The sequence below is a fragment of the Erythrolamprus reginae genome, chromosome 11 (assembly GCF_031021105.1).
Source record: "Erythrolamprus reginae isolate rEryReg1 chromosome 11, rEryReg1.hap1, whole genome shotgun sequence".
Lineage (NCBI taxonomy): Eukaryota > Metazoa > Chordata > Lepidosauria > Squamata > Dipsadidae > Erythrolamprus > Erythrolamprus reginae.
Window position 1 is genome coordinate 2876525 of NC_091960.1, and position 13048 is coordinate 2889572.

Consider the following 13048-nt stretch of genomic DNA (forward strand, 5'->3'; position numbering starts at 1 on the left):
TGCAAAATAGTCCAGGAATGGCATGTACCAAGGCCAGGTATCCCTAAGGGTGGGTCCCCATCGGGACTGGAGCACCCAAGGCTCAGTGGGCCTGACTTAAGGCTCTCATCCCAAAGGAAGCCTCCGCCCAGGTGAATACATCCAACTGGCAATGTTTCATGAAAGGGGAGGGGGTGGTCCAAGTGGTCACCCTGCAGACATCCTACAGTAGAGGCCTGTGTGGCCTATGCAGCGGTGGTAGCGGCACTCCTAGTGGAGTGGGCAGTGATGCATCTGGGAACCGGCAGACATTGTGCCTGATACGCTTTAGCAATGCACGCTCTGATCCAACAGCCAATGGTTGAGGACGACACTTCAGCGCCCGTCAAAGCAGATTGGAAGGAGACAAAGAGGGCCTCCTATCTCCTGGTGGGCACTGTCCGCTTGAGATCAAATTTTACAGCACTTCACACATCCAGTTTATGCTGTCTTCACTCCAAGGTCTGAGATGGCCGAGAGCAGAAGTTTGGCATGTCCAACTCCTGGGCCTGGTAGAAATAGGAGTTGATCTTGGGAATGAAGGAGGGATCGAGTCTTAAGGTTACATTTCCTTGATGGAAAATGCAGAGGTCAGCTGTGACGGATAAGGCACGCAATTTGGACTGTTTCTTACACTTATGACTCTTGCAGCATTCCCACTGTCAAGTGATCAAAATTCAGACACTTTGGCAACTGTTTCATACTTATGACCTGGAGGTCACGCGAGCCTCCCTTTGTGTCCTCTTGACCAGCCAAGTCAACTTGGGGGGCGGGGAGCAGGATTCACTTTAACAACCGGGTTGCTAACTTAAAACATAATTGGCAGTGGTAATTTAATTAACAACTGTGGTATTGAGCAAGTTGTCGTAAAGTGGGTCAAAAGGCACAGAAGCTGGGCTCTGTTGCGGCCATATCCCATCCTCACAAAACTAGACAACACAGTATCAACAGTAGATACCTTCAAATTTCTAGGTTCTATCATATCTGAAGACCTAAAATTATCACCTACCGGTAGCATCAAAAACGTCATCAAGAAAAGCACAACAAATAACGTTCTTTCTGTGCCAACTCAGGAAGCTCAGACTGCCCAAGGAACTGCTGATACATTCTTCTATAGAACTGCTGTTCTACAGAGGAATCATTGAGTCTGTCATCTGCACCTCTATTACTGTCTGATTCGGTTCTGCAACCCAACAAGACCAACACAGACTTCAGATGAGAATCAGAACTGCAGAAAAAACAATGGCTGTCAACCTCCCTTCCATTGAGGACCTGTAGATTGCACGAGTCAAAAGGAGGGCTGTGAAAATATTTATTGACCCTTCGCATCCTGGATACAAACTGTTTCAACTCCTACCCTCCAAACGTCACTACAGAGTACTGCACACCAAGACTAGACACAAGGACAGTTTTTTCCCCAAATGCCATCACTCTGCTGAACAAATTCCCTCAACACTGTTGAACTAAGTCTGCACTTCTATTTCTACTAGTTTTTCCTCATCACTCCTATCACCCTTTTCCTCCCACTTAGGACTGTATGACTGTCACTTGTTGCTTGTATCCTTAAGATTTTTATTAATATTGATTGTTTCTTCATTGCTTATTTGACCCCTATGACAATCATTAAGTGTTGGACCACATGATTCTTGACAAGTGTATATTTTTCTTTTATGTACACTGAGAACATAGTTCCCTCTAAGCTGAGCAGTGAGCAATCGCTCACTTAAAAATCATCATCAACTCAGTTTTCCAAACCTGCCCAGAAGCCGAGAGGGAAAGAGTGAGAGGGAAGGAGAGAGAGAGGAAGAGAGAGAAACAGATAGAAAAAAGAGAGGAAGGAAAAGAGAAAGAAAAAGAATGGGAGTAAGGAAGAGAGAAAGAAAATCAAAATCTAGTTTGAAACTAGCTCAACTATTTAAGTGGCATTTTGATATTGATAGAGTTGCCCTATTATGAGCTCACTGTTATAGACACACAGTACAGTATTTTATTTTGAAATTCTCTGAGGCAAAACAGGGTGTTTTTTTATTTCTTTATTTATTTCTTTATTTATTATTTCTGTGCCGCCCAGTCCCGAAGGGACTGCCGCTCAGACACTATACTTTTCCGCCCACCCACCCCCAAAAAATTAGGGGGAACACTGACTGAGAACATCTGCACCAAAGTCAAATTCCATGTGTGTCCAATCACACTTGGCCAATAAAAGAATTCTATTCTATGTCGAGGTCGACCGGTAGGTGCAGCCTATGTATCCCTACCGCCTCCCTCGGGAGCCAGCGGGGAAGGAGGGGCAAGGGGGCCGCCTGCTTCAGGCTTCCTCCTTCCTCTCCCCCGCTCAGCTTTTTCGGGAGCGCGTCCTGGCTTCTCTGTTTTGTCCCTTTCTGGTCTCCCCTAGGCGGGAGCTTCAACCCGCCGCCCGAAGTCGCCCTCCCCCGGCGGTTTCTAGTCGACCCCCCGTCCCCCTCCCTTTCAGGCGTCGCCGCATTTGCTCAAGCTGAGGTTCTTGCGCTTCCGCTCGGCCCGCAGTTGCTCGTACAAGCCCGCCGCTTCCTTCATGCCCGCCGCGTCCGCCCTGTTCAACACCGGGCCGCCGGCTGCCGCCATCTTGGCCGCCGCCAAAGCCATGAATCCGGCGGGACTGTCGCGAAAACAACAACAAAAAAAGAAGCCTCCGTTCGACACCGCGCTTTACGGCCGCGGCCGTCAATCGAGCGTCTCCATGGGCAGCCGGCTCGCGCTTCCCTCCGATTGGCTGATTTATCTTCGGCGCGTGAGGAGTTAGGCGCATGCGCTGAGTGTTATTGGAACCGCTGGTGCCGGTTGAGCGGAGTTTTGAGGGGAGCAGATTAAACGGCGTTTCGGTGCCGGTGTTGAGGGAGGCGGGAAAGACGGTATACACACACACACCGTTCCCTAAAGCAGAAGGCGCCGCAGTGGAGGTGACTTTGGGCGTAATATAGCGTTGAATGAGCGACGTCTCTTTACTTCAGCGGGCGAAGCCTTGACGGTTGGTGACGTCATTGGACGACGGTGACGTCACCGCGCCAGCTCTTCGGTCTCTATGCTGCACCAGCTTGGCCGGCCGCTGGATGGCAGCAGATAAACTTTCCCCTTTTTATGCCCTCTAGTGGTTCTGCAGCCCAAATGTGGAAATGCCACTATGGCGGTATTAAGTACTGTATGCGTAGTCCTCGACTTATGACCACAAAATACTCCAGGTTTCTCTTGCTACTTTTGCCCCATTTTATGACACCTACCTTGGTTGTTAAAGGAATCACTGCAGTTGATAAGCTAGTAACTTGGTTAGGTGAATCTGCCTTCTCCAATGACTCTGCTTCTCAGAGTCACAAAAGGGGATCACACACAGCAAGGATCATAAGTGAATCAGTTGCCCAGCATCCAGTGCTTTCATTCAAGCATCAAAAGCCATCAGATGTTAAGTGAATCAATGCAGCTTGAAAGCTACTGATTGGTTATTAAGTGGATTCTCCGTTGATTTTGCTTGTAAAGGAGTTTGCGAAAGGGGATCGCGTGAGCCCGGAACACTGCAACCGTCATAAATACGAGCCAGTTGCTGAATCCCTAAATTTTGATCACCTAGCCGTGATCACAAGTGTGACAACAAATGGTGAAAGATCATTTCCCCCCCTGCTTTGAAGGGTCATAAATTGAACTGTTGTCAGTTGACGACTACCTCGATGTCTTCAGTATAAACTTCTCCAAGCAGTTTATGAGCAAAACAAAACAAAATAGATAAACAAAGAGTAGCAAATGCTGCATTGAACCTGAATGGTAACTATACAACAGCAGCAGCAGTTGTAGATGTTGCTCCAGATGCTGGAAGTGTGAATAGAAACACAGTATACAAATTAGACAGCTAAAGTGATGATGAAAGTTGCCCCTCCCTATTTCATTCGGGAGTCAGAACAATAATGCTCATTGGAAGTTATCTCCTTGCTCTGGGATTGTAACAAAAAAAAAAGCAGGAAAGGTTCAGACAAGACAGAATAACAGAGCTGGAAAAGACCTTAGAGATCTTCTAGTCCAGCCCTCTGCTCGAGCAGGAGGCTACTATTCTGGACAAATGGCTACCCAGTCTCTTTAGAGGCCTATTATGGCTGCCAGGAATCCCAGAATGTAGTCTCCGGAAAGAAAAGTCAGAAAGCTCCCATGGATTATATTTATTTATTTATTTATTTATTGGATTTGTATGCCGCCACATTCCAGAGAGTCGGGGCGGCTAACAGCGACAATAAAACAGTGTACAATAGTAATTTGGTATTGATGATTAAAAATCAATTAATATAATACAATTAATATATTTTCAGTGTTATTTAAGAATTGGGGTTCATGGAAGGTTTAGAACATACCATACAGTATATATATATATCTATATCTATTATGTTCACTAGTCACTGACACACATTAAATGCAGCTACGAGAGAAAGCATGGGCTTCCCCAGGTATGCCCATGTTACACCAACACTCCGCAGTCTGCATTGGCTGCCGATCAGTTTCTGGTCTCAATTCAAAGTGTTGGTTATGACCTATAAAGCCCTTCATGGCACCGGACCAGGATATCTCTGGGACTGCCTTCTGCCGCACGAATCCCAGTGTCCGGTTAGGTCCCACAGAGTGGCTTCTTCGGGTCCTGTCGACTAAACAATGTTGTCTGGCGGGACCAAGGGGAAGAGCCTTCTCTGTGGCGGCCCCGGCCCTCTGGAAGCAGCTCCACCCGGAGATTAGAACTGCCCCCACCCTCCTTGCCTTTCATAAACTTCTTAAAACCCACCTCTGCCGCCAGGCATGGGGGAACTGAGACATTTCCCTTGGGCCTATACAGTTTATGCATGGTATGTTTGTGTGTATGTTTCTTTTTTAATAAGGTTTTTTAGCCATTTTTAATTATCAGATTTGCTTATATTGTATTATTACTGTTGTGAGCCGCCCCGAGTCTACGGAGAGGGGCGGCATACAAATCTAATAAACAAACAAACACATAAACAAACAAACAAACAAATAAATAGTTAAAAAGTGACAGAAATATTATCTTGTCTCCCCTTCCCCCTCCCCTCTTCTGTCATTGTCCTTCTCCTCTCCTTCCCTCCTCTCTCTTCTCTCTTTCCTTCCCCTCTCCTCCCCTCCTCTCTTCTCCCCTCATATCTCCTCCCCTTTCCTCCTCCTCTCTTCCCCTCCTGATCTCTTTTGTCTTCTCCCCTCTCTCTTCTCCTCCCCTCCCCTCCCTCCCCCTTTCCTTCTCCTCCTCTCTTCCCCTCGTCTCTCCTCCTTCTCCCTTCCCCTGCTCCTTTTCTCACCTCACCTCATCTCTCTTCTCTCCTCCCCTTTCTCACCTCCTTCTCTCTTCCGCTCCCCTCCCCTCTCTTCTCTCCTCCCCTTTCTCTCCTCCTTCTATCTTCCCCTCCTCTCCTCTATTTTTCTCCTCTCTTCTTCCTTCGTTTCTTCTCTCCCCCTCCTATCCCCCTTTTTTTCTCCTTCCTTTCTCTCCTTCTCCATCTCTTCCCTCCCCATCTCTCTTTTCATTTTCCCTCTTCTTCCCTCCTTCTCTCTTGTCCTCCCCTCTTCCTCTCCTCCCCTTTCCTCTCTTCTTCCCTTCCCTCCTCTCTCTTTTCCTTCTCTCCTCTCTCTTCCCTCCCCCTCCCCCCCCTCCCCCCATTTCCTTCTCTCCTCCCCATCTCATCTCACCTTTTGCAGGGAGGTGCCCACGATGTGGAAATTCTTTCTGTCCAACCTGCTTTGTTTACTCCTCCAACTGAATATTTGCCTCTCGCTAAGACAATGCCAGTGGTCAGTTGGACTCCGTGAAAGTAAGGATCTCAGAGTAGAATCTCCAAGCAACATCCGCCAGGAAGAAGTTCGCAGTGTGACCGAGGCCTTCTGGGATCTCACAGATTCACCAGTAGATCCCAATGACAAAGATGCAGTGAGTACCTCTTACCTCTGAGTATCTGAAAGGCAGGAGAGAATAAAGAAAGAGCATTTTGTTCCTAGATCCTGTAAGGATCCTGAGTAAAGCATGGAAGACTCAAGACAGATAAATGGATTTTTCATTCATCCATTCATTCATTGGATTTATATGCCGCCTCTCTCTTAGGACTCAATTTATATTACACCCAATGAAGGGCTGCAAAATTTTTTACTACCACACTGTGGGCGTGGCTTATTTTGTGGGTTTGGCTTGTCAGCCATTTGACCAGGTAGGAGTGGCTTGGCGATCGTATGACCGGGAGTGGCTTAAAAGTCATGTGACTGGCTTAAAGGTGGTCAAGTTGACATCACTCACATCAAGGGTTTGGGTTACGGTTAGGGTGCTTGGCCTCTCCTTGCCTCAAAGAGATACAATTTCCCTATCTATTTACCATTACTGAACATCCAAAATATACTATTTAATTTTATGTATATATGCCACATGTGTACATATTACACACCAGCACACAAAAATATACATTATCTACTATATAAACTGTATGTGTATGTACACACACACGCATGCACAGCTCTTCTAAAATTAAACACATTCAACCTCATTTGCTGCGATAGGAAAAACATACCCTGAGCCCAGAAGGGAAAAAAAGAAAAAAATCACATTTTTCTACCAGTTCTGCATACCTGACCAAACTTTTTGTACCGGTTCTGCATACCTGACCATACCTGTAGGAACCCATTACTGATTACACCACATATGGGTATATCTCAATTTTTAAGCACAGTGGGGACTAGAATATCCATTGCTAAGCAAAAGAAAGGTGGTTGGAAAGTGATTTGCATCTGATTGATTTTATCTATCTATCTATCTATCTATCTATCTATCTTTGTATTATCTATCTACCTACCTACCTATCTTCTATATATCTAATTTATCTTCTCTCCATCTATCTTTCTCTCTGTCTTCTATCTATCCTATCTCTATCCTCTATCTACTATATCTATTTGTCTGTCTGTCTGTCTGCTATCCTATATCCTCTATCTATTATATCTGTCTGTCTGTCTCTGTTCTATCTATCTACTATGTCATCTATATATCTATATTTTCTACTATCTACTCTCATTAGCCTTATGTGGGGGGAGAAACATTGTGTGTGAAGTCCTATAAAAAACTATTTCTGAAATATTTTCTTTTTTTTTAAAGGTTTACTATGGATTTCCATACTTTCTGAAAGTATCTCTATCTTGCGACACGTGGGTAAGGATGAAATGTGGACGTAATTGGTAAGGGTTCCTTGATTGAGAGAAGGAGAAGAATCAGGTTTGGAAGGGTCCTGCTTTAGTCAACCAGAATAGAGCTGGAAGGCACCTTGAAGGTCTTCTAGACCAGGGGTCACCAACCTTTTGGATCTCAGGGACCATTACATTCATAATTTTAAATCCTGTGGACCACTAACATGATTTTTTTTTAAAGATAAATAGTATTTAGTGCGGAGGTCTTCAAACTTGGCAATTTTAAGACTTGTGGACTTCAACTCCCAGAATCCTCCAGCCAGCATAGCTGTTCTGGAAGTTGAAGTCCACAAGGTCTGTCTGGATTTTATCTGCAAAAAACTTATTAAAATCCTCAGCACTACCCTGCAAGGATTTGTCACACACACACACACGATTAAGGAGGGAGGGAGTCACCCAGGCAGGTCTCAGTCACACATGCCAGGTCGGCCTTCTCATCCACGAGTAAGTCCTGGATGATGGAGCTTTATTTACAACCGACCTGGCATTGAGCTGCAGCAGTCTGGTTCCAGGGTCCGGATTTTGCCTGTCGCCAGTACCCCAGGCTGAGTTCATTGGGCCGGAATGATGATGATGATGATGATGATGATAATAATAATAATAACAACAACAACAACAACAACATTCTCCTTGCAGAGTGAATCCAGGGCTAATCGAATAGGCCACTACAGCGGACTGAGACCAATTGTGGAGGTCTTGTTTGAAGAACCCATTCACCCTCTGCGCCAGAAACCAGGTCATTTACGGATCGAAATGATGGCGGCCCCGTACCAAATGAATGGTGGGTTTGTGGCAAAGAGCTTTTCGGCATCATTGTAGAAGCCGGTGATGTTGGGGCTCCTGCCCATCTACCGGGTCTGGTAACATGGGGTAGATTTCTGCTCATCTTTCGGCAAGCATTCCGGGCTATGTGACTGGCTGCTCTCTGTCTCTCCAGATTCAGATTGTGATAGCGAGGAAGTTTGCAACATGTTCTGGTTCACGCCGATGCCCTTCATGAATGGCAGTGTTGTGAATCGCCTGACGGTGAGGAGTAATGGCTTTGGATACCCTATACTTGACAAGAAGTAAGAAGAGGCTGGGGATAATGGTCTTTCCACCCTTCCCTCTTGCTGAATGCTGCCAACAAGAGAATTAATATTAGATGCCTTTCATTTATTTTTTCCTGCATTTATTATTCTTTTACAAATAAGGCTGCGAAGAGATCCAAAATACCTTCCTATTCCACTCACCACCACCACCTAGTGAGGGGAGTTGGACAGAGAGAAAGTGACTGGCCCAAGGTCATCCAGCTGGCATTTATAGCCAAAACGGGATTCGAACTCACGGTCTTTGGTTGGTTGCCCTTAAATTACCTAGTTTTCATGCCTAAATCGGATGTCAGCCTTCCAAATAATATCCAAGAAATAAATCAGAGTCCAAACCTTGGCCTTCTTCCAAGTTCCAATTTTTGACAGAGACATGTTGGTTACGAGCTGTAGTCAAACCGATACTAACTTTTCCTACAGTTCCCCATCCAGGTTAAAGTTCATCTCTCATCCCCACACCCATAAATTCATCATGTGGACCAGTCCGGTTCTCTCAGTGTCCACGATCCTCCTCTGTACTTCCAGCTGGTGACCTTTAATTGTCGGAAATAATTTGTTGTGGCTGGTATCTTTCCCCCTCATGCAACCACCCTTCCCAGTTCCCACAGTACTACTCTAGTTGTGGCGTGCCTGTTTTGCTTTGGGCCTAAATGGCCTAAAGCGAATTGGAACAAAGAACAAACTACTGTCTTGAGGTTTAAATCAGAAACAAAGTTTATTTGGAAGTGATTTTTAGAAAGCATTCTTGCAATTATTGCTGGCCAAGTTCCTGGTCAAATTGAGCCAAGAGATAACAGCTGACTGCGGGCAAGAGCCCAGTCCAATTAAGAAATTCCAAAGTGATTAAAGGCCTTTTTGACATACCTTCATAAATCTTCAGAGTTCTCACAAGTATCTGCATCTCAGTGCGATGAAGTGAAAAGGAAAGCAACAGTTTTCCAGCAAGGCATTTCTGGAACTCTGGATCTAACACCATGATGAGAATGTTGACAGACCACACCTTTTCCCCAGAAACCCTCACTTAAATATTATCTGGGTGTGGTCAACTATTCCCTAGAGATATACACCCCAGACTTTGTTTCATAGAACTCTTTCCATACAAATATTCCTGCCTGCTTTGGAACCTTCTGACTCGGACATCTAAGAGGGGTTCCTGGTCACCAACCTCCCCCTCAGAGTCAGACATTACCAGCATTGAGGTATCTACACTCTGGTGGCTTCCCAGATTCCTCAAGTTCCAGCTCTCCCTCACTCTTACTCTCTGATTCAGCTGGCAAGAACACTGGCTTTGGGTACCAAGATGGACTGGGTTCGTCCTCCTCAGAATCTTTCAGTAACTGAGCTGGTCTGGGACCACTCATAACAAGGCCAGAGTCTCTTCACTCAAACGATAGCTTCGATTTGACAGTGGGACCAGAACTCACCTCTCTTGTGATTAACCCAAAGTCCCCGATTGCTTTCGTGCCTAAACTAGATAGAATTCATGTCTTCTGGTAATGAGCCCAAAATCACCAAGCCAACTTTCATAGCTAAAGCAGGACTAGATAGACGTCATGGCCTCCCGCTTTCTATCCCACTACCCTGAACCAAACTGCCTCTCAAACCCCTTTGTTGGAACCAAACCTCTCGACTCCTCCCTTTCCAGAAGGCCTCCTGCTGTGGCTGTCAGATACTTTAGCTTTTAATTGCTCTCCCGCATATTCCTTTCTTCTTTTCCCCTTTTCCCTTCTGTGCTGCTCTCTTGGACCCAAGTATCATATCACAGTACTGTATACTTTCCTCTGGCAGACGAGTTATCCACAAATGTAGTGAATGAAATAGTCATATGCACACACTTCCTTTTTCCCTTCCTTCCTAGGTTCTGCTACAACATAAATGGATTTGTGGAACCACCCGATGGATCTGAGAAAATCCAGTTTGGGAAAGAGGTATTGTGCTGAGCGAAATGTGGACATACGATGCTCGGGAAGAGTCCATAAAGCCTGTTTTGACCCAGCTCCCCAAATATCACAAACCATAGAATAGACTAGACTAGACTAGAATATAGACAGCACTTCTGAAGTGAACTCAAAGATTCCTTTAATTAGGAATCTCAATCTCTCTTTCTCTCTCTCTCTCTCTCTCTCTCTGAGCCTAGAGCTTTCAGACTCTTTCTGATATATAATTTACATAATTTTATACCATCTAATATAATATATTCTGTTGCATAGATGTTCTTTTATTCAACCAATCATAAAACATACCAAATTTTGTAATATTCCGATTCTTCTTGTCCCTTTAACCGCCTCGCAGTCAGTAATCTTATTAATTATTTCTTCATCTTTTGGATTATCGGCATCCTTCCATATTTGTGCATACATTAATCTGGTTGCCATTAAGATATATATTAATAAATACATTATTATTGTTGTTATTGTTGTTATTATTATTATTATTAAACATCTTTGGCTTCATATTGTGAAATCAAATGTTTTGCGTTGGTGGGCAAGTGGTGACTGTTTCTTTTATCTCCCTGTCTGGTTGAGTACAGTTGCCTTTAAAGAATATCCTTAGGCTGGCTGACCCATCACGCCCCATTTGGGCCACTCACCGTAAAGCGCCTGTACTTATCCTGGGAGGGATCCCCCAAAAGAAAATCATCATCATCTCAGATACGAACTTTGATACCTATCGCATCATAGAGGTAAACAAAAGAAATAACTAGGGGCAGTCCTCGACTTACAATAGTTCATTCAGTAACCATTCAAAGTTGTGGCATTACTAAGAGCCATGGTGGCACAGTGGGGAGAATGCAGCATTGCAGACTAAATTCTGCTGCCTGCCGGTTGCCTGCAATTCAACAGTTTGAACTGATTCAAGGTTGACTCAGCCTTCCCTCCTTCCGAGGTCGGTAAAATGAGGACGCAGATTATTGGGGGCAAGATGCTGACTCTGTAAACCACTTAAAGGATTTAAGCTGTTGCTATCGCTGGAAAAAGTGACTTATAACCACTTTTCACACTTGTGCCCATGGCAGCATCATGTGAATCAAAATTCAGGCAACTGGCAACTGAATCACACTTATGACGGTTGCAGCGTCCCAGGGGTCCTGCAATCCCCTTTTCCTAACCAGCAAAGCCCAGGAACAACCGTGCGCCTAACTTAACGACTGCCACGATCCACTTAAGAACTGTGGCAGGGAAAGGCCATAAAAAGGGGCAGAGCTCACTTGACCAACATCTCTCTTAGCCACAGATATTGTGGTCGTAAGTCGAGGACTATCCTGTGTTCCCACACCTCCGGGGGCTGAAAGGCCGCTGCCCTTGGTAGGGATGTCGAGGGAGGTCTCTGTCTCCCCTCAGCTGACACAGCTTTGGCTTTTGTCTCCTGCTCCGCTCCAGGTGGGCATCGACAGCTGTTGGATCGGTTCCAAATCCTGTCAACAGGATGCATTCTCCTCTTCCATCGAAGACACCATCGCAACCGAAAGCACGCTCTTCATCCGGCAAAACCAACTGGTCTATTATTTTAGAGGGCATTATCCACTTTTACCCCTAAAAACCAAAGGATCTGGTATGTGAGGATAAAAAAAGAAACGCCCAAAATGCTCCTGCGCTCCCCCCCCATCCCACCACAAAGCTTCCAGGAGCATGGCCTCACCAAGAAGGTCTATAATTGATAAAAAATCAAAGTTTCTGACAGAGAGTCCATTTAACCCACTGGATCCCTTGCATCTCTGCTTTACTCCAAAATAATTAAGATCCCAGAGACTGAATGATCCATAATTACATGTGAAAGTGTGATTTGCCATAATTTGAGCAAGTTCTCTGGAATCCCACGGGAGTTCAAGAGCTGTGATGGAGCTTTTCACAGTGTTTTCTAGCCCCCTCTATGCAGTTTACAGGGTCAGCATCGTATCCCCCAACAATCTGGGTCCTCATTTTACCAACTTCAGAAGGATAGAAGGGTGAGTCAAGTTGAATTGTCAGGATGGCAAAGTTACCCGGGCAAAGTTACCCGGCACTAGTGCCTTTTTACCACTGTGCACAGAGCAATAGACTTTTTTTTTTAATACTTCATTTTTATTTTATTTTGTTTGACTTACAAAACATTTAAACAACATACAATACAACATTGAACATTTACGATTCATATATTTACAAGATTTATTTTTTACAATTCTATTTACTATACCTTTTTCTTAACTTCCACCCAGTTGTATATTTTTCCCCACACTTTGTAATAGTCCTTATTTTGTTGGTTTTGAATCTCATATGTTAATTTACTAAATTTGGCGCAGTCTAATATTTTTTTAATCACCGTTTCTTTGTTTGGAGTCTTATCTTGTTTCCAAACTTGTGCCTATGCTAATCTTGCAGCAGTAAGTAAGTGATTTATTAAGTAGTAATTTTCTTTGCTGTGTTTGCCTTTAATTATGCCTAATAGATACATTTCCGGTTTTATCTCAATTTTGTAGCCCAGTATTTCTTCCATCCATGTCCTAATTCGGATCCTTTTTTTTTTTTTGCTTCGTTACATTTCCACCATATGTGGTAGTATGTTCCCACCTCTTTTTTACACTTCCAACATTTGTTACTAATATTTACATTCATTTTGGCTACGCGCGCTGGCGCATAATGCCATCGAAAGAACATTTTATAAAGATTTTCTTTGTATGGTGTTGACAAAGTCATCTTATAGTTAACTGACCATAGTTTTTCCCAGTC

At 44.5% G+C, this 13048-nt stretch overlaps 1 protein-coding gene across 2 annotated transcripts in view; it reads left to right on the top strand.

The window, feature by feature from the left end:
* Nucleotides 1-2802: 2802 nt before the first annotated feature.
* LOC139174211 (cation channel sperm-associated auxiliary subunit gamma-like) overlaps nucleotides 2803-13048 on the top strand; it is a 38879-nt gene continuing 28633 nt past the window's right edge. Inside the window, exons 1-8 of one of the 2 annotated variants that reach the window (XM_070764432.1) lie at nucleotides 2803-2957; nucleotides 5731-5959; nucleotides 7166-7219; nucleotides 7891-8035; nucleotides 8192-8321; nucleotides 10201-10270; nucleotides 10873-11025; nucleotides 11723-11894. In XM_070764432.1, the coding sequence (XP_070620533.1) occupies nucleotides 5744-5959; nucleotides 7166-7219; nucleotides 7891-8035; nucleotides 8192-8321; nucleotides 10201-10270; nucleotides 10873-11025; nucleotides 11723-11894 (940 nt within the window). In that variant the 5' untranslated portion in view covers nucleotides 2803-2957; nucleotides 5731-5743. Of the gene's footprint in view, nucleotides 2958-5730; nucleotides 5960-7165; nucleotides 7220-7890; nucleotides 8036-8191; nucleotides 8322-10200; nucleotides 10271-10872; nucleotides 11026-11722; nucleotides 11895-13048 lie in introns of those variants that run through there. The other variant, XM_070764433.1, reaches the window with a different exon arrangement.